Source organism: Aquila chrysaetos (assembly GCF_900496995.4).
Source record: "Aquila chrysaetos chrysaetos chromosome W unlocalized genomic scaffold, bAquChr1.4 W_unloc_1, whole genome shotgun sequence".
Taxonomy (NCBI): domain Eukaryota; kingdom Metazoa; phylum Chordata; class Aves; order Accipitriformes; family Accipitridae; genus Aquila; species Aquila chrysaetos.
The window spans coordinates 5,897,854-5,917,755 of NW_024470321.1; the positions used below are offsets into that span (position 1 = coordinate 5,897,854).

The window sequence follows — 19,902 nt, forward strand, 5'->3', positions numbered from 1 at the left end:
AGAAATAAAACCAAATCTTAAAACACCTTAGCCCCACCCCTCCCTTCTTCCCAGGCTCAATTTCACTCCCAAGTTTCTCTGCCTCCTCCCCCTGAGCAGGGCAGGGGAATGAGGAATGAGGGTTATGGTCAGTTCATCACACATTGTCTCTGCCACTCCTTCCTCCTCACACTCTTCCCCTGCTCCAGTGTGGGGTCCCACCCATGGGATACAGTCCTCCATGAACTTCTCCAATGTGAGTCCTTCCCATGGGCTGCAGTTCTTCACGAACTGCTCCAGCATGGGTCCTTTCCACGGTGTGCAGTCCTTCAGGAGCACATTGCTCCAGCGTGGGTCCCCCGTGGGGTCACAACTCCTGCCAGAAAACCTGCTCCAGCATGGGCTTCCCTCTCTCCATGGGTTCACAGATCCTGCCAGGAGCCTGCTCCAGCGCAGGCTTCCCACAGGGTCACAGCCTCCTTCAGGCATCCACCTGCTCTGGCATGAGGTCCTCCACAGGCTGCAGGTGGATATCTGCTCCACTGTCCCCCTCCATGGGCTGCAGGGGGACAACCTGCCTTGCCATGGTCTTCACCATGGGCTGCAGGGAAATCTCTGCTGCAGCACCTGGAGCATCTCCTCCCCCTCCTTCTTCACTGACCTTGGTGTCTGCAGGGTTGTTTCTGTCACATTTTCTTTACTCCTCTCTTCTGGCTGCTGTTGCACATCAGTTTTCCCCCTTCTTAAATATGTTATCATAGAGGCACTACCACTGTCACTGATTGGCTCAGCTTTGGCCAGTGGTGGGTCCATCTTGGAGCTGGCTGGCATTGGCTCTATCAGACATGGGGGAAGCTTCTAGTGAGATGTCCTGGGTTCAGCTGGGATAGAGTTAATTTTTACAGGAACCTGGGAGGTGGGGGGGCATAGCCGGGGCAGCTGACCTGAACTAGCCAAGGAGCTATTCCATACCATGTGACATCATGCTCAGTATATACATGGGGAGTGGGCCGGGGGGAGGGTGCTCCTGCTCTCGACTTTCGGTGGGGGAAGTGGCGGAGCGTCGGGTCCCGGGTGGTGAGCAGTTGCACTGTGCATCACTCTTTTCTGTATACTCTTTCATTAGTACCGTCGTTGTTGTTGTAACTTTTTTTTGCGTTGTCCCAGTAAACTGCCCTTATCCCAACCCTCGAGGTTCCAGTTTTTTTTCTTTTCTCTCCTCCGTCTCCCCCCTATCCCACCGGAGGGGGCGGGAGGAGTGAGCGAGCGGCTGCGTGGTCCTTTGTTACCGGCTGGGCTGAAACCACGACAGTCCTTTTTGGCGCCCAACGTGGGGCACGAAGGGTTGAGATAACGACAGATCTGGCTAGAGCGTGTTGAAACAAATTTGTCATACGCATTCCTTATATTAGATAAATAGATGTTAGTCACAATGTTGATTAATTTGTTTACATGGTGGCGTTTTGTAGGTCCTTATATGCTCTATGTATTGCCTGTAGTTACGTTTCTCACCTCTGGGAGAGTGATTGGGATTATCATTTTGCTGTACTGGGCAATGTCGACTTGTGAAATGATTACATCACTGGTCATGAGATTAAGCTGGTATCTGTATGAGGCAGTGATATCATTTCCATACTTTGGGCACCTTCTATCGGATTTTATTGGTAATTACAGCCAATCCATGGGGGAGTTAGGGGGGGATACTTCCCCCCGTCCGTTCGCCTCCCTTTTCTCCTTCCGACTAATTACAACAGCTTTTGAGAACTTTGAATATCCTTGGGATGCACAAGCCAGTGTGCTGTTAGTGCTATGCCTCCTGAATATGTTTCAGGTCTTGTTTAGGGCTACAAAAAGGCTCTTTAAGAGTACCACCCAGAGATCTGCCCCAAAGCTGGATATTCATGGGTGGCACGGCATGTGGGAGGATATGGGCAGGTATCTAGAGAACTTCTCACCCCCAGTGGCTTGGAAGTTCACTCCCGAACAACTACAGAACCCTCATGAAGTGGTAGAATATTTGAAAGGAAAATGCTGTGGCTATTCCAAAGACGTACAACTCGCTGCACTGTGCTGGGCCCTGGCCAGTATCTACCAAACACTGCTTGATATTAGGCAGCACCCTCAGGGAGAAAAGGGGGAAAAGATGGAAAACAGGACAGCAGGCACCGTGGCTACCCCAACCCCGGCAACAGGCACTGTGGCTACCCCTACCCTTACAGCAGGCACCGTGGCTACCCCTACCCCGGCAACAGGCACCGTGGCTACCCCTACCCCGGCAACAGGCAGCGCGGCTACCCCAACCGCAGTGACAGATACTGCAGCTAAACCAGAGAACCAACCTGTGCCAGTATCAGTCGCCCCTGTACAGAAAAAGAAACACACAAAGAAATCAGTTCGCTCAGTGAGAGATGAAGATGAACCAGGGTCATCACGAGAACAGGAGGAAGAGGCAGAACCTGAAATAATCACCCGATCTCTATCCCTGAGTGAGTTGCGTGACATGCGAAAAGATTTTAGCCGCCACCCAGGTGAGCACATTGTTACCTGGCTGCTCCGATGCTGGGATAATGGGGCTAGTAGTGTGGAATTAGAGGGTAAGGAAGCCAAGCAGTTGGGATCTCTGTCTAGGGAAGGGGGCATCGACAAGGCAATTGGGAGAAAAACACAAGTCCTCAGCCTCTGGAGGCCACTTCTGTTAGGTGTAAAGGAAAGATACCCCTTCAAGGATGAAGTTACATGTCACCAAGGCAAGTGGACCACCATGGAGAGAGGTATCCAGTACCTGAGGGAATTAGCCGTGCTGGAGGTGATTTATAATGATCCAGAAAATGCGCAGTCACCCATAGACCCAGATGAAGTCCAATGCACACAACCCATGTGGCGGAAGTTTCTACGAAGTGCACCACCAACCTATGCCAACTCATTGGCAGTAATGTCCTGGAAAGAAGGCCATGGACAAACGGTGGATGAATTGGCTGTCCAACTCCAGCAATACGAAGGAAGTCTCTCTTCCTCCCTACGGGCCTGTGTCTCGGCTGTAGAGGAATTGTCCCGAGAGTTCCAGCAATTCAAAGAGGATATGTCCTCCTCCCCACCTGTACAGGCCCGCATCGCAGCTATTGGGAGTAAGCATTCCTCTGCCCAAGAGAGAGGAGAGAGAAAGTACACACGACGGGCTAACCTGTGGTTTACCTGCGTGACCATGGAGAGGACATGAGGAAGTGGGATGGAAAACCTACCTCAGTCCTGGATGCACGGGTACGGGAGTTGCGAGAAAAAGCAACCAGAAAAGAGGATTCTTCTTGGAAAACTGCTGCTCCAGTTTCCTGTGAGCAGTCCCCCAGATGCAGTAGATGGGCTGATCACATTTCTGATCCTCTTGAAGGGACTTCTGATTCACGGGTGCGAAAAGTAACGAATATTCTAACCAGGATTAGAGGGGCCCTGCCTCCAGCCAGGTGGAGGAGAGGGACAACCGAGTCTACTGGACAGTGTGGATTCGATGGCCTGGCACATCACACCCACAGGAATATAAGGCTCTAGTAGACACTGGTGCACAATGCACCCTAATGCCATCAAGTTATAAAGGGGCAGAACCCATCTGTATCTCTGGTGTGACAGGGGGATCCCAAGAGCTAACCGTATTGGAAGCTGAAATGAGTCTAACCGGGAATGAATGGCATAAACACCCCATTGCAACTGGCCCAGAGGCCCCGTGCATCCTTGGTATAGATTATCTCAGGAGGGGATATTTCAAGGACCCAAAAGGGTACCGTTGGGCTTTTGGTATAGCTGCATTGGAGATGGAGGAGATTGAACAGCTGTCTACCCTGCCTGGTCTCTCTCAAGACCCTTCGGTTGTGGGGTTGCTGAAGGTTGAAGAACAACAGGTGCCAATTGCTACCACGACGGTGCACCGGCGGCAATATCGCACCAACCGAGATTCCCTGATCCCCATCCATAAACTGATTTGCCAATTGGAGAGTCAAGGAGTGATCAGCAAGGCTCACTCACCCTTTAATAGTCCCATATGGCCCGTGCGGAAATCTAATGGGGAATGGAGACTAACAGTAGATTATCGTGGGCTGAATGAAGTCACGCCACCGCTGAGCGCTGCTGTGCCAGATATGTTAGAGCTTCAATATGAACTGGAATCAAAGGCAGCTAAGTGGTATGCCACAACTGACATTGCTAATGCATTTTTTTCCATCCCTTTGGCAGCGGAGTGCAGGCCACAGTTTGCCTTTACTTGGAGGGGTGTCCAGTACACCTGGAATCCACTGCCCCAGGGGTGGAAACACAGCCCCACTATTTGCCATGGACTGATCCAGGCTGCACTGGAAAAAGGTGAAGCTTCAGAGCACCTGCAATACATTGATGACATCATCGTATGGGGCAACACGGCAGAAGAAGTTTTTGAGAAAGGGAAGAAAATAATCCAAATCCTTTTGATGGCTGGTTTTGCCATAAAAGAAAGTAAGGTCAAGGGACCTGCACAGGAGATCCAGTTCTTAGGAGTAAAATGGCAAGACGGGCGTCGTCAGATCCCTATGGATGTGATCAACAAAATAGCAGCTATGTCCCCACCAACTAATAAAAAGGAAACACAAGCTTTCTTAGGTGTTGTGGGCTTTTGGAGAATGCATATTCCAAATTACAGTCAAATTGTAAGTCCTCTCTACCAAGTTACCCGGAAGAAGAATGATTTTAAATGGGGGCCTGAGCAACAACAAGCCTTTGAACAAATTAAGCGGGAGATTGTTCATGCAGTAGCTCTTGGGCCAGTCCGGGCAGGACAAGATGTTATAAATGTGCTCTACACTGCAGCTGGGGAGAATGGCCCTACCTGGAGCCTCTGGCAGAAAGCACCTGGGGAGACCCGAGGTCGACCCCTGGGGTTTTGGAGTCGGGGATACAGAGGATCCGAGGCTCGCTATACTCCAACTGAAAAAGAGATATTGGCAGCATATGAAGGAGTTCGAGCCGCCTCAGAAGTGGTTGGTACTGAAACACAGCTCCTCTTAGCACCCCTACTGCCAGTGCTGGGCTGGATGTTCAAAGGGAAGGTCTCCTCTACACATCATGCAACTGATGCCACGTGGAGTAAGTGGGCCGCACTGATCACACAACGGGCTCGCATAGGAAACCCCAGTCGCCCAGGAATTGTGGAAGTGATCATGGACTGGCCAGAAGGCAAAAATTTTGGAATGTCGCCAGAGGAGGAGGTGACACGGGCTGAAGAGGCCCCGCTGTATAATAAACTGCCAGAAAATGAGAGGCAATATTCTCTGTTCACTGATGGGTCCTGTCGCATTGTGGGAAAACATCGGAGGTGGAAGGCTGCTGTATGGAGTCCTATACGACTAGTCGCAGAAACTGCTGAAGGAGAAGGTGAATCGAGTCAGTTTGCAGAGGTGAAAGCCATCCAGCTAGCGTTAGACATTGCTGAAAGAGAGAAATGGCCAGTGCTCTATCTCTATACCAACTCATGGATGGTGGCAAATGCCCTATGGGGGTGGCTACAGCGATGGAAGAAGAGCAATTGGCAGCGCAGAGGTAAACTCATCTGGGCTGCCGCACTGTGGCAAGATATTGCTGTTCGGATAGAGAAGCTAGTGGTAAAAGTACGCCACATAGATGCTCATGTACCCAAGAGTCGGGCCACTGAAGAACATCAAAACAACCAGCAGGCAGATCAGGCCGCCAAGATTGAAGTGTCTCAGGTGGACCTGGACTGGCAACGTAGGGGTGAGCTATTTATGGCTCAGTGGGCCCATGATACCTCGGGCCATCAGGGAAGAGATGCAACATATAGATGGGCTCGCGATCGAGGGGTGGACTTAACCATGGACACTATCGCACAGGTTATCCATGAATGTGAAACATGTGCTGCAATTAAGCAAGCCAAGCGACTGAAACCCCTGTGGTATGGAGGGCGATGGCTGAAATATAAATATGGGGAAGCCTGGCAGATTGACTATATCACACTCCCACGAACCCGCCAAGGCAAGTGCCATGTGCTTACAATGGTGGAAGCAACCACTGGATGGCTGGAAACATATCCTGTGTCCCACGCCACTGCCCAGAACACTATCCTGGGCCTTGAAGAGAAAGTCTTATGGCAACACGGTACCCCAGAAAGAATCGAGTCAGACAACGGGACTCACTTCCGAAACAACCTCATAGACACCTGGGCCAAAGAACATGGCATTGAGTGGGTATATCACATCCCTTATCACGCACCAGCCTCCGGAAAAATCGAACGATACAATGGACTGCTGAAAACTACATTGAGAGCAATGGGGGGTGGAACTTTCAAACATTGGGATACACATTTAACAAAAGCCACCTGGTTAGTTAATACTAGAGGATCCACCAATCGGGCGGGCCCCGCCCAACCAAGACTTCCACATACTGTAGAAGGGGATAAAGTTCCTGTAGTGCACATGAGGAGTATGTTAGGAAAGACAGTCTGGGTTAGTCCTCCCTCACGCAGAGACAAACCCATCCAAGGGGTGGTTTTGCTCAGGGACCTGGGTACACCTGGTGGGTGATGCAGAAGGATGGGGAAGTTCGATGTGTACCTCAGGGAGATTTGATTTTGGGAGAGAATAGCCAGTGAACTAGGCTGTATGATATTTAACTGCTAAATAACCTGCCAATGTATGTCATTGTATCTATAGTGTCTATATGCCATATCAAGGGTATTACTGTAAGAATTACCCAAATGACTGAAGAATGGACTTTGAAACTGAGCCAAGAACAACAGTGATAGAACTTGAACTGGCGCCCAGCAATTTCCTCAAGATCAACATCTTCGACTTGCAGACCAAGGGTGTGGGTTGCATCAAATGTACCAGCCAGAAGTTCCAGAGACAGCATACAACAACCCAACACCTCACACCATCTCTCTTATCCTGTAGAAGTGTTACAACAGATGGAGCCTCAAAGTCATGGACTAAATAAAATTGATGGACACATTGGAGGGATAACCCATTGACTAAGGGAATACTATTTGTATGTGTGTGTGTGGGGGGGGTGTCCATATACATATATCTCTATATATAAGACAAGGAAAGTGGTAGTGGTTGATTGGAAAATGTAGGATCTGGGCATGATGTAAATGGTATAGAATAAGGGGTGGATAATGTCCTGGGTTCAGCTGGGATAGAGTTAATTTTTACAGGAACCTGGGAGGTGGGGGGGCATAGCCGGGGCAGCTGACCTGAACTAGCCAAGGAGCTATTCCATACCATGTGACATCATGCTCAGTATATACATGGGGAGTGGGCCGGGGGGAGGGTGCTCCTGCTCTCGACTTTGGGGGAAGTGACGGAGCGTCGGGTCCCGGGTGGTGAGCAGTTGCACTGTGCATCACTCTTTTCTGTATACTCTTTCATTAGTACCGTCGTTGTTGTTGTAACTTTTTTTTGCGTTGTCCCAGTAAACTGCCCTTATCCCAACCCTCGAGGTTCCAGTTTTTTTTCTTTTCTCTCCTCCGTCTCCCCCCTATCCCACCGGAGGGGGCGGGAGGAGTGAGCGAGCGGCTGCGTGGTCCTTTGTTACCGGCTGGGCTGAAACCACGACATGAGACAAGGGGAGTCAAAAGAATCTCAGTAGATATAATAAAGGGGGATGAAAGATGATGTTTAGCGCTTACATTGTTGAAATTAGCTGAGGCAGAGACAGTTCCTGACAAGAAGCAGGAGCAGTCCCCAAGAGCCAGCCAAGACTGGTCTTGCGGCTGGGGTGAATACCAAGAAACCACTGAGCCTGCGCAAGAAAAGAGGTTACTAGCGGTGATGAAGAGGAGTCATCTATCTTCATCTCTGCGACCACCAGACGACCACCATAAAGAGGCACTGCGCAAGCGCAGTTGAGAGGAGACTATGGAAATGACGTCTCGGAACTCATTTTAACATGAAGCGGGGATAGGTCATGCATATGTATAGGCGTATTGTGAATATGTAACACTTGATTGTATAAATTTGAAGCGAACTGCCGAGTCAGGCGCACACGACTTTGGTGGGACTACCCCCCGTGCTGCCCAGCGCTGAATAAACATACCTACTTTACAATCTCACTGATTGTGGAGTCTGTTTTCCGCACGTCACTAGCATCTTCTCACAGAAGCCACCCCTTTAGACCCCCCCCCGCTACCAAAACCTTGCCATGTAAACATAATACAATGCTCTTCCCCTGCTCCAGTGTGAGGGTCCCTTCCATGTGATACAGTCTTTCACAAACTGCTCCAGCATGGGTCCTTCCCATGGGGTACAGTCCTTCAGGAAAATAACTGCTCCACCATGGGTTCCTCATGGGCTGCAGTTCTGCCAAGAAACCTGCTCCTGTGTGGACTCCTCTCCACAGGCCAGAGGTCCTCGCAGGAGCCTGCTTCAGTGTGGGCTCTCCACAGGCTGCAACTTCCTTCAGGGCAAATGTACCTGCTCCAGCGGGGGTCTTCCACGGGCTATAGTGTGGGTATCTGCTCTGGCGTGGTCCTCTTCATGGGTGTATGGATTGTCCGGCTCATAGTTCACAAACGAGTTTCACCATGTCTAGAGCACACAGGCGACTCATGGGGGATTACAGAAGTGACCCAGCCTTGGGTTGCCTTGAGGCCCTGTCGCTCTGCAGAGATGACTCACTCACGGGGAGCTGTGTAGACAGCTTAGCCCTGGGTTGTCTGATAAACCCTAAACTAAACAGGGCAGTGGCTGCACCATTCAAAGAACCAAAACCTGAAATGAGCCTTGAAATCCCTTAACAAATAGTATGCCCTGAGTCTCAATCCAACCACTATTCAGTTGCTGAGGAAGCAAGGAAAAAAACCCCAAAACCTGGAGGGTTTCAGCTTCAGTTTCAAATGACAACCTTGTGTATTCAAACAATCACAGACCAACAAAGGAAAGATAAGGGGAAACTCCACTCAGATATACATAATCCACTCAGGCATATATCATAATCCACTCAGGCATAGTCATACAGACCATTCCACAAGTCAGGGGATAAAAACTCTAAGATTCAGGTTGGAAATGGGGGAGTCACTTCTCCAACTATACAGTTGGCTTGTGAAGGAAACCCTTCCCCCCCTTGATCGGGATGCCAGTCAAGGTAGCTTCCCTGGGATTGAGAGCCCTTACCTGGAGGGGTAAGTGAATATTATTTATGCTTTAAGTTTGTAAACGCACGTGTGCTTGTGGTTGTCTGTGAATCGCTTGTGGTTGTAATAATGTACTACTCTTGCCTTAAAAAATTGCAATAGCGCATTCCTCCATTGTATCTGTAAAACCTGCAATAGTGGTGTGTTAAGTCTGTAAGTGAAGTTCAAATAAATAATTTGCTTGAACCTTGCAGTTAAGTCTTTTTCTGCCACAATGGACTGCAGGGAAATACCTGCTTCACCATGGTCTCCTTCATGGGCTGCAGGGGATTCTCTGCTCAGGTGCCTGGATCACCTCTTCCCCCTCCTCCTTCTTATCACAGAGGTGCTACTGTTGCTGATTGGCTCAGATTTGGCCAGCAGCAGGTCCGTCTTGGAGCCGGCTGGAACTGGCTCTGTCTGGCACGAAGGCAGCCCCTGGTGTCTTTTCACAGAGGCCAACCCTGCAGCTCCCTGCCCGCGCTACCAAAAACATAAACCCAATAAACCTTGATAGTCTTTACCTAAAAGGTTTTCCTTTTGAATTTCCTGCTGCTTTTCTGTTTCTGTCCTTAGCTTGATATGGTGACTGACACTTATCTTACTTTCTGTTTAAGGTAGCTTTTCTAGACTTGGAAAGCAAATAACACCTCTTCCTAATAGTCTTCTCTGTTGGCTGATAGGCTGAGGAGTCTTGGATGGGAATCTTGGGAAAAGTAAACTTATCTTGAAGGAACTCCCTGCATCTCTGGGATACTATTGGTAGCCCTGGAGAACAGCCTTTGCTCAGCATTTTATATGCTCCTTCGAACAGATACAGTAGATAATGATTGGCAGTAGATAACAGATTATGCAAGCAACTTGTAGAGGCTGCCTTATGATCTTGCTACTCTGAAGCTCTTCACTCAGGGCTAATATTGTGCCACACATTTTGCAAATGCCCCAGGGGCCAGGTCTGTACAGTCTGGTTTTCATTGTACCATCAGTAATTATGACCTGAAAAACCCTGTGTTGTTGACAAACTGTAGGGTTCAATATAGTGTTCATTATGTGATTCTGGACTGGTAGTTTTATTCATAGGAAACCATTCAAAGTGAATGTGATTGTCTCTTGAGGAATGTGAAATATATGGCTGAAAAATGCTTATCTAGATCCCCCTTTTCTTACAAGTAATCTTCTAGGTCATATTCCTTTGGTTCCCCCTACATCTGTGAAATTCTTAGCCACAAACCCTATCACCTCTGTATTGCTCAGCTATTGAACTTTGGAGGAAGGCAGCGGGGAATAAATTACTACCTAGGCCACAGGACAATGTAAGTGGGAGCTCAGTTAAAGCAGTGGGTTATTGAGAGAACAAGTTGCTTTGTTGCATTCTTGATTCAGCTCTATTTAGTTAGTTAGTTAGTTATGATACTAGCTTGATAATTTGATTAGAAATACTCAGTGCAGATCTTTGGACATTAACATGTACCAGAAATATAGCATAGTAAGATATGTAGCAAAGAGCACATTGTCAGTCTCAGCTCAGAGTTATTGTTCAACAGGTTTTTATAACTTCAGAATTAAAATAGAAATGCTGGTAAAAGAGGCATACTGTATGTAACAAGAAACAGTTGAAGAATTTTTTTTAAAAAAACATTTATTGACAAATGCCTTATTAGGTATTCCCTTGAAAATTCAGTTATCAATAATGTATTACACACAAGTTACAAACACAATCTTTTTCTTGTTTTTCAGGAGTAAAACACTAGTCTAAACTATGATTTTCTTTTTTAAAAGTGAATGACAGCTTCAAGACCAAGAAGTCTGGTTTCAATGCTTAAAGATAGAACCGGAAGTATATTTATTAGCATGCCCCGTAAAGAAAGAGAAAGTGAACTTTAGTCCATGCAAATGAATTTGCAAAGCCATCCCAGTGCTTTAACAGCATTTTTAGTCCTCAGTGAAACTGTAGCTACAGCCATCCTAGGGCACTCCTGAACCACAGTACAAGATTAAGTCAAGGGGACTGTTTGTATTGTTCTGTGCCTGTTGGACAATTTCGAGTTCTGTTTGCCTTCACCAGTCACAAAGAGTCATGAGTTTTTAGCTTACTCTAACACCTAGACACTCAGCCCACAAACCAGTTACCCTTTCTCTGCTACAGGAAGCAATACAGAGTGCAAGGAACAGGGATCCCTCTACCAGCTCTGTGACCTTACAGGATGCCCACATGTGCTCTGTAGCTGAGAACTGGCTCACACAATGACATGCCATTCAGAGATTTTTAGCGGCTACTTCCTGTCCAACTAGGCCTAACATATATGCTAATGAGGCAATCCCCCAGTCTAGGTCCTCAAATCTGGTTTAGTTAAGGGCCCATCTCCAGCGAAGTTGGTGTGCATATAGAGAGTGTGGGAGCTAAGCTGGGATCATTCTACCAAAAAAGTGGAGTTCTTGCCTCCAGCATAACACTAGAAACTTATATCATCATCTCAGGGACAGCAGATGAGCTGGAAGATGAGCTTCCATAACTCCAGTCAAAGGTACTCTCAAAACAGCTGTGAGACCTGGCAAAAGAATCTGTTGATCCACTTGTATTTCTGTGGAGCAACAGCTCACTCCCACTGTCACCAGACACTGGCAGAACTGCTGCTCATAGCCCCTCAGTCTCTGTAGTTTCTGTTACACAGGAAGTCTAGGGATCAAATCATGCTGACAGCTAGGAAGGATGAGTGTGTTCCTTATTGAAACTGACTTTTCCTGTAGGGAACAGTGCTCAGAGTGAAGGTAATGCAATGTTATCCAAGCGGCCATGCCAAGCATTTCCAAGTTCATAAACATCTTATGTCTAGGCCCTTGTATGTATCTATTGTGATATATGAGGAGAGCCTGACAGAACTGGGCTTGTTCAACCTTAAGAAGAAAAGGCTAAGGATGAGGGATTGGAGGGGTGATCTTATTGCTGTCTACAACTACCTAATAGGGGGATGTAGAGAAGATGAAGCTAGACTTCTCGCACTTGCACAGACAAGAGCCAATGGACACAAGTTGCAACATGGGAAATTCTGACTCATTATAAGGAAAACCCTTTTTCCCCACGAGGGTTGTCAGACACTGAAACAGGGGCCCAGAGAGGTTGGAACATCCTTGGAGATGTTCAAACCTTGACTAAACAAGGCCCTGAGCAACCTGCTTTAAGTTAGCCTTGCTTTGAGCAGGGGGCTAGACCAAAGACTTCCAGAGGTCCCTTTCCACCTAAATTATTCTGTGATTCTTTTGGGATAACAAAGACATTCTTCCTTTCATAGTGTGCTAGCTTCAGAGCACAGGATTGCTATAAAGGAAAAATAAAGGTTGCAGAACTACCCTAAATCTGACTCACTCTCCCTTCCACAGACTTTGCTTTGCAGCCACATTCTTATTAAATATGACACTACAAAAAATGTTTCTGAAAGAGTAAAAATTAGTTTGCAATGGCTCTTGCATTTACAGCAAGTGCAATTGCCTGGTCCTACAAGCTGCCAATGCAGTCACTCCAATGCATTTAAGTCACTGAAAGTACCTGACTGCAGCACAGGCTGGAACTGGCCAGACATGCAGATTTCCTCCTGCTTCTGACGCAAAATGCGTTGAATGGCTGGGGGAAGGACATGAGGGTTGCGTGAGAAGATCAGGGAGTAGCCATCATCACAGGAGCCATCCTCTTTCAGACTACGGCAGGCATAGGTAATAGCATAGTTATCATAGTCGGTGTCAATCACCCAGTAGTTGTCCCCTGAAACATCAAATCAGATGTGTTTGTCATGGTGGAAAACACAAAGCAAAGGCATGCATGTGCTATTCTAGCAGATGGAGACTTTACTATAATACATGACAGGGACATCTTCCCAAAGGACAGAAGGTCACCTCTAATTGTTTAGCTTATGTCTACACTGTGAGGTGAAGAATGGGGCAAACACGGTGTGCCCTGAATCCACCATGTTTCCCATCGTGTTGTTATAGCACATGGCAGCTGTGCTGAGAAAGTGCCAATGATGGGTGACTCCCTATGGGCTGAGCTTGGCCCTGTTGCTGTCTGGTCTCTACCACACAGACAAGAGTACAGCCAACACCAAGGCATCAAACACATCCATGCTCTCTCTATCAGAGAGCTCCAGAGCTTGGATTGAAGCACAGGCCAGAGAGTTACAAGGTGGATGATGGGAAAGTGTGATCTTGAGAACAGGCTCAATTTCATTGAGATGATAGAAATAGCCATGAAGTTCTTAACACAAAGGCTGGGTATCTCTACAAGATAGACTCTTGTCCAGCCAAGATTTGAACTTTTAGTGCATTTTCACATTTGGTTTCTGTGACTAAAGGTGTTAGCTGGACCACATCTCTTCAGGTTTTAGGTGACAAAACCTCTTTATATTTCCTGTCTAGGTGGGTGTATTGAGACAAAGGGCAAGCAGATCATATTTCTTATTGTCGTGGTTTAACCCCAGCTAGCAACTAAGCACCACACAGCTACTCACTCACTCCTCCCCCCACCCAGTGGGATGGGGGAGAAAAATCGGGAAAAGAAGTAAAACTCATGGGTTGAGATAAGAACGGTTTAATAGAACAAAAAAAAAAAGAAACTAATAATGATAATGATAACACTAATAAGATGACAACAGTAAAAATAAAAGGATTGGAATATACAAATGATGCACAATGCAATTGCTTACCACCCGCCGATCGACGCCCAGTTAGTCCCCAAGCGGCGATTCCCCCCCCCGCCCCCACTCCCCTCCAGTTTATATACTAGATGGGACATCACATGGTATGGAATACCCCGTTGGCCACTTTGGGTCAGCTGCCCTGGCTGTGTCCTGTGCCAACTTCTTGTGCCCCTCCAGCTTTCTTGCTGGCTGGGCATCAGAAGCTGAAAAATCCTTGACTTTAGACTAAACACTACTTAGCAACAACTGAAAACATCAGTGTTATCAACATTCTTCTCATACCTAACTCAAAAACATAGCACCGTACCAGCTACTAGGAAGACAATTAACTCTATCCCAGCTGAAACCAGGACACTTATATGAATAGTCTCAGTAAAAGATGGCTTCTGTTTTCCAGCCTTGTTCTTCAGCTGAGTACTTTTTAGTGTAGTTTATCTGCCAGTATGGAAGGAATGTATTTTGTCATGCACTAACAAGTTGAATCCCAACTGCCCAACTTCCAGAATTAGTCTCTCTGGCAACCTAACAGCTGCAGGGGATTCAGAAAGGAATTACAGGGTATGAAGGCTGCATAAATGAGGTGTGACACAAGGAATTTCTGTGAGATGGACTTAAGGTAGTGCTGCAAACTTCTGCCATGCCTGCCTGACATGATCAGTGCCTTGTTGATGGGATGAAGATTTGGATTCATGTATCATGTCCTACCAGTTATGAGGAATTCAGGGAGTCCAGGAAGAATTGCTTCCCTAGGTTCAGCACAGTGCTCAGCTGTACAAAGCCTATTTGCAATGTCAGCTATCTCTAAGCTGTGTCTTCCTTGTTAACTAAACTGGTGGATAGGTAGGGTCCCTGGGGAATTTCTGGATCCTATCCCTTCTGTGGAGATAAAAAGCTTCCTGGGGAATTTCTGAATTCTACCCCTTCTGTGGAGATAAAAACCTTGGAAAAAGCTTCCCCCTCCAAGGATGCTTTGTCTCCATTTGGAACAATTTGAGCTTAGCTGTTTTGACTGCTCATATACTGAAATACACAAGTTTTGGCAACCATAAACTATAGACTGACCCCAGGGGGATGAAGAAATTCACTCACCACCACTGGACAGGTAGCTAGCCAGGCCCTGGTATGTCATATACATTTTTGCTGGAGTGGTTGGGTCAGGCACTGTGTACTGAGCAGCCATATCAGCACAAATCACCCAGAACCTGTAATGACATCCACTGAGATCCTGCATGATTTCCGAAGAGGCCATTCAGAAATACACAACTATAATTTGAGTATTCTTCCCACATACATTGTATGTCATATCTGTTCAACTTCATTTTGCCTTGTCTCAAAATATCCTAGAGTGCTTTGCTATTAAACCTAAGGTTCAGGGCAGCCTGCTTTCCTCCATTATTCACCCAGTTAAATATTTTGGTTAGTTAACACTGAATAGCAGCAGAGTTAGTATTAACCTGTAAAAGGTCTCTGTTTTTCTTCTCTATCTATACCCAGAAAAACCACTTAATCCCTTCACATGTTGTAATCCCTTACGGTAGCCATCACCAAGGGACTTCCATCTGTCTATTCAGGTCTCATAAAAGTATCCAAGAGCTAACTGAGTATTTTCCAAAGAAGTCTAAACAATATCACATTGAAAGACCCACTAATGTAACACTCATTTACACTCATTTTCTTCCCTCAAACCTGTTGAGCTACTCACTTTCTCACAGGCTATACTGGCTCCCCTCTTTTCATTCCAATTTATTTGCTTTACCAGCCTATCATTAAAGATTTTACTTTATCATTGAATTGGCAATTATACAATAGTTTTATCATAGGCCTAGACCAGAAATAGAATGAGAACTAACCCAGGACTCAATCACCTTTGGCCTCTAAGGTATTAATTTTATTGAGCTTGTCTTGTTGATAATAGCAACTCAGTCATGTTGTGCACTCAGGATAAATCACCATTCACACCATCTCTTTAGTATATCATGTTATTAGCTAGAGTTAGAAGTTAGGCACACACTTACCCAAAAAGCTTCACTCGGCCTTTGGAAGATGCTGTCATTGTGCCATCTTCCTCAATGCTGTATTCAGCAGAGATATTGTCCTGAAGGAAAAGACCTTCTGGATCCTTCTTGGCTAGAGCATACCATTTCCCTGCATACTGAAATGAAAGATTATTGTTGTGGTGGGTTGACCCTGGCTGGACACCAGGTGCCCACCAAGCCGCTCTATCACTCTCCCTCCTCAATGGGACAGGGGAGAGAAAATATAATGAAAGGCTCATGGGTTGAGATAAGGACAGGGAGAGATCACTTGCCAATTACTGTCATGGGCAAAACAGACTCGACTTGGGCAAAATTAATTTAATTTATTACCAATCAAATCACAGTAGGGTAATGAGAAATAAAACCAAATTTTAAAACACCTTAGCCCCACCCCTCCCTTCTTCCCAGGCTCAATTTCACTCCCAAGTTTCTCTACCTCTTCCCTTCCAGCAGCACAGGGGGATGGGGAATGGGGGTTGCAGTCAGTTCATCACACATTGTCTCTGCCGCTCCTTCCTCCTCACACTCTTCCCCTGCTCCACCGTGGGGTCCCTCCCACGGGAGACAGTCCTCCACAAACTTCTCCAATGTGAGTCCTTCCCATGGGCTACAGTTCTTCACGAACTGCTCCAGCATGGGTCCTTTCCACGGTGTGCAGTCCTTCAGGAGCACATTGCTCCAGCGTGGGTCCCCCGTGGGGTCACAACTCCTGCCAGAAAACCTGCTCCAGCATGGGCTTCCCTCTCTCCATGGGTCCACAGATCCTGCCAGGAGCCTGCTCCAGCATGGGCTTCCCACGGGGTCACAGCCTCCTTCGGGGGCATCCACCTGCTCTGGCGTGGGGTCTTCCATGGGCTGCAGGGGAATCTCTGCTGCAGCACCTGGAGCACATTCTCCCCCTCCTTCTTCACTGACCTTGGTGTCTACAGGGTTGTTTCTCTCACATATTCTCACTTCTCTCTCCAGCTGCTGTTGAGCAGCAGTTTTTTCCCCTTCTTAAATATGTTATCACAGAGGCGCTACCACTGTCACTGATTGGCTCAGCTTTGGCCAGCAGTGGGTCTGTCTTGGAGCTGCCTGGTAACTTGCTATCTCCAACATGGGGACAGCTTCTAGCATCTTCTCACAGAAGCCACCCCTGTAGCCCCTCCACTAGTAAAACCTTGCCATGCAAATCCAATACAATTGTCTTGATTAATCACCGCTGCAAGACTAGCCACTGCCTGGCCTATGGTAAAAGTCTGAGTTTGCGTGGGTATGTACCACACAGGTTCTGCTATACAGTTCAACACTCACCTCTATGCTCTTTTGTGAGGTAGGCATTAAAAGAAATAGTTCTAGGAAGTCTGAATTTCTGTATGTATTTACTCTTTAGCACTTGAGACTTTCATGGAGTGGTGGCGCAACACTGTAATCTTCTCTGAAATGCCATCCTGAAATGCTTCACCCATAACTCAGGATTTACTGCTGTGAATCATTTCAGTTATTCTCTGTTCCCATTTAAACCTTGGTTTCTTTGTGAAGGATGTCAATAAAGAGACCAAATCATAGCCACAAAGCCATAATCAAACTGTCTGGAGCCACTAGCCAGTTTCTCCTGTTGTGGCTGACAGGCTAAAGTCAAGCTTTTGCTCATGATCTCTGATGGTGTAAAGTGTCTATACAGAGAAGCAGAAAATGCTGACTATGTCCATGACAAAGAAAGAGTGTGTTAGGGTGACTAGCAATAGGGGGAACTGAAATGAAATTAAGAAGAATGAAATTCCTAGAAAAAAGTGACCTTGAAAATTTAAAACCAATATGTGCTGAAATCAAAATAGGGTACAAGCAAGTGATTGCATGACTGGGAGCACCTCAAAAATTACCTGTATCAGTAGAAATAATGGGGGAAGCAAAACACAGCACTGATCAACTGAACTCTTCAGTTAAAGTGATGAAATCTGTCTGGGAAGTTACATGCTTAAGGAAGATTGAGATAGAATTTGCAACTTCCGAATACATGAGGCTAAGAATAACACTGCTTTATCAAAACACTGGAGTTCTCAAAGCATTTTCTCCCCAGGAATATGTTTGTTTTCAGCAAGGCCAATTTTGTAGGAAAAAAGTTCTGGAACCCCACACATTCTGGATGTGGCTGGAAATGATATGATGGCATATTCTGTAGATAACCAGTCCAAACAGGTACTGGCACACCATTCTGGACCAATCCAAAACAAAGTTAGCCCTGGTTTTCTGTTCAGAGGCAGACAAATAAGACACCCTATTTAGAAGTTAGACAGTCTTTGTTTAGGATACCCAGCTTAGTTAAAAATTTGTGTTGACCTAAATCCCAAGAATGGACAGCAGTGGATCTAAGTCCTCCAGGGTACTTGTTTGACCTTTCCTTCTATTGATAATCTAAAAAGTGTTCCATTCATGGATTCCCCAAAACTGAGAGCCAGTCTGAACTTGAGCTAATAGAAGATTATGTCAAATATAATAGTCTAGCATCCCCAACATTTCTGTGGTCTGTGTTACCATAATGTCCACTAGCAAGAGTGAACTGCAGAAACATGTTCCAGAGACATTATATATAAAAAGATAACATTCTAATGACAATGTTTACATTAATACATCCTATACACTGGGAAACCAGTTTATACAGTGAAGCTTCTCCTGGTATATTATGTTTAGTAGATGAAGTAGTCATAATTACCCTCTTCGGATCAAAATTGTCTTTCACAGAGAAAGACTCCACTGTACAGGTCTGAGCTAGGCTATATTCAACAGCAGAGAAGAGCAATGCCAGGAAAACATACTGTGCATATTTCATCCTGCAAGAAAAAAATAAACATGCAGAGTCTTATTTCTTGTAGCACATATGAATAGCTAGTTCTGTGCCTACAAATACATTCCTCCCATTTTAAAACTAGTTTCATTCCATGCTGAGCACAGTACTATTTCACTGAGAAACCTGGATAAATGCTATGCCCGAATCCAGCCAGATCTGTATCCCTGACCACCAATGACAATTACTTTGACAGAGTATTTTGCTTTCCATTAGCAATAGTGCAGTTCACATAATTTTTACATTATAAATCAAGACAGACTCTGGATAAGGTTGATAAAAGTTGATAAAATTAGAAATGAATTGAATTTTTGTTTTGACAACAACAACAAAAATGTTCTGATGATCTCTGGCAAAACCTTGTTGGTTGGAAATACATAGTTTCTAAATTTTTCATGGTGTTTATTCACTTTGCTTTAAAACTGGCAAAACTGTATTCTTTATGTCCAGTTTTCATCACCTAATCAGGCATTTTGTGGCTGTCTGCTCTAACAGCAAAATACATTTTAACAATAGTCTCAGTTAGATCATTTCCTCTACAAATTTAACAGATGATATTCAGTCTCTGGAGGCTTGATCTGCCATTATAAACACAGCCGCAAGCTGGCCAAGGTTGTATTTATCTCCTAGTCTATGCCAGCTCACCCATATTCCAATATGCTTGGTCTCAACACTTTGGGAGAAGAGAGCACCTACCTAGATGCTCTTGCAGAATATTTATGCCTGAATATCTGTTCTGATGCCAAGTTAAAACAAAAATATTTAAAACTGAGCTGAGTCCAACCCTGGACTTCCAAACTCCCAAGTAGCTATTCTGTTCCCAACTGCAGCCACAAGCTTCAGTTTTCTGTTTTAGGAGATGCTAACCTGATTCTTCTCTGCTGAATATTGACCTACCTGTTGGGACAGAGATGCTGGAGGTCACTGAGACTACTCTGCTACAGTCTTTGAGCTGTAGTCAGCAGGAGAGTTTTGTGTGAATTGCCCTCCATCTGCCTTTAAATAATGGGTCTGCAAAGTTTCTAATTGGTTATTTTTGCTCATGTGCCTGAATAAAACGCTTAATCTTGGATAATCCATTATGTAAAAACCAACAGTAATCCCCATACTGGTGGGTCTGACTGCTGTACTAATACAAACACAGCTTTTGCATAATGGAAAAAGCAGCCCAGAAAGCTAATAAGCCTGCTGAAGTGCCTGTACCATGCTCTTGTCTCATTCAATTCTTCC

The 19,902-nt window shown here is 46.0% G+C and overlaps 1 protein-coding gene and 1 long non-coding RNA gene across 3 annotated transcripts; one reads left to right on the top strand and one right to left on the bottom strand.

Moving 5' to 3' along the window:
- Positions 1 to 472: 472 nt before the first annotated feature.
- On the top strand, positions 473 to 10,952 carry LOC121232911. The gene is made up of 2 exons (XR_005931759.1): positions 473 to 505; positions 9,368 to 10,952. It is a non-coding gene; the product is annotated as an uncharacterized LOC121232911 (long non-coding RNA).
- On the bottom strand, positions 10,484 to 19,683 carry LOC121232903 (purpurin-like). 2 transcript variants are annotated; one of them, XM_041121414.1, is made up of 6 exons: positions 19,570 to 19,683; positions 18,541 to 18,658; positions 15,825 to 15,961; positions 14,899 to 15,011; positions 12,665 to 12,878; positions 10,484 to 10,977 (listed from the first exon to the last, which is right to left on the bottom strand). In XM_041121414.1, exons 2-6 carry the CDS (start codon positions 18,655 to 18,657, stop codon positions 10,968 to 10,970), a joined length of 591 nt encoding a protein of 196 aa, XP_040977348.1. In that variant the 5' UTR covers position 18,658; positions 19,570 to 19,683; the 3' UTR covers positions 10,484 to 10,967. The 2 variants fall into 2 exon arrangements, with proteins under 2 accessions (XP_040977348.1, XP_040977347.1); XM_041121413.1 differs by having other exon boundaries at positions 10,484 to 10,979; positions 12,667 to 12,878; positions 14,899 to 15,026.
- Between the last annotated feature and the right edge of the window lie 219 nt (positions 19,684 to 19,902).

Excerpts from the sequence above, each read along its gene's own strand:
- LOC121232903 (XM_041121413.1), bottom strand. The coding sequence starts at position 18,657 with ATGAAATATGCACAGTATGTTTTCCTGGCATTGCTCTTCTCTGCTGTT. Across the intron at positions 15,962-18,540 it reads ACAATTTTGATCCGAAGAGG|TATGCAGGGAAATGGTATGC; the intron begins GTAATTATGACT and ends CTTTCATTTCAG. Across the intron at positions 12,879-14,898 it reads TAGCTACCTGTCCAGTGGTG|GGGACAACTACTGGGTGATT; the intron begins GTGAGTGAATTT and ends TTGATGTTTCAG.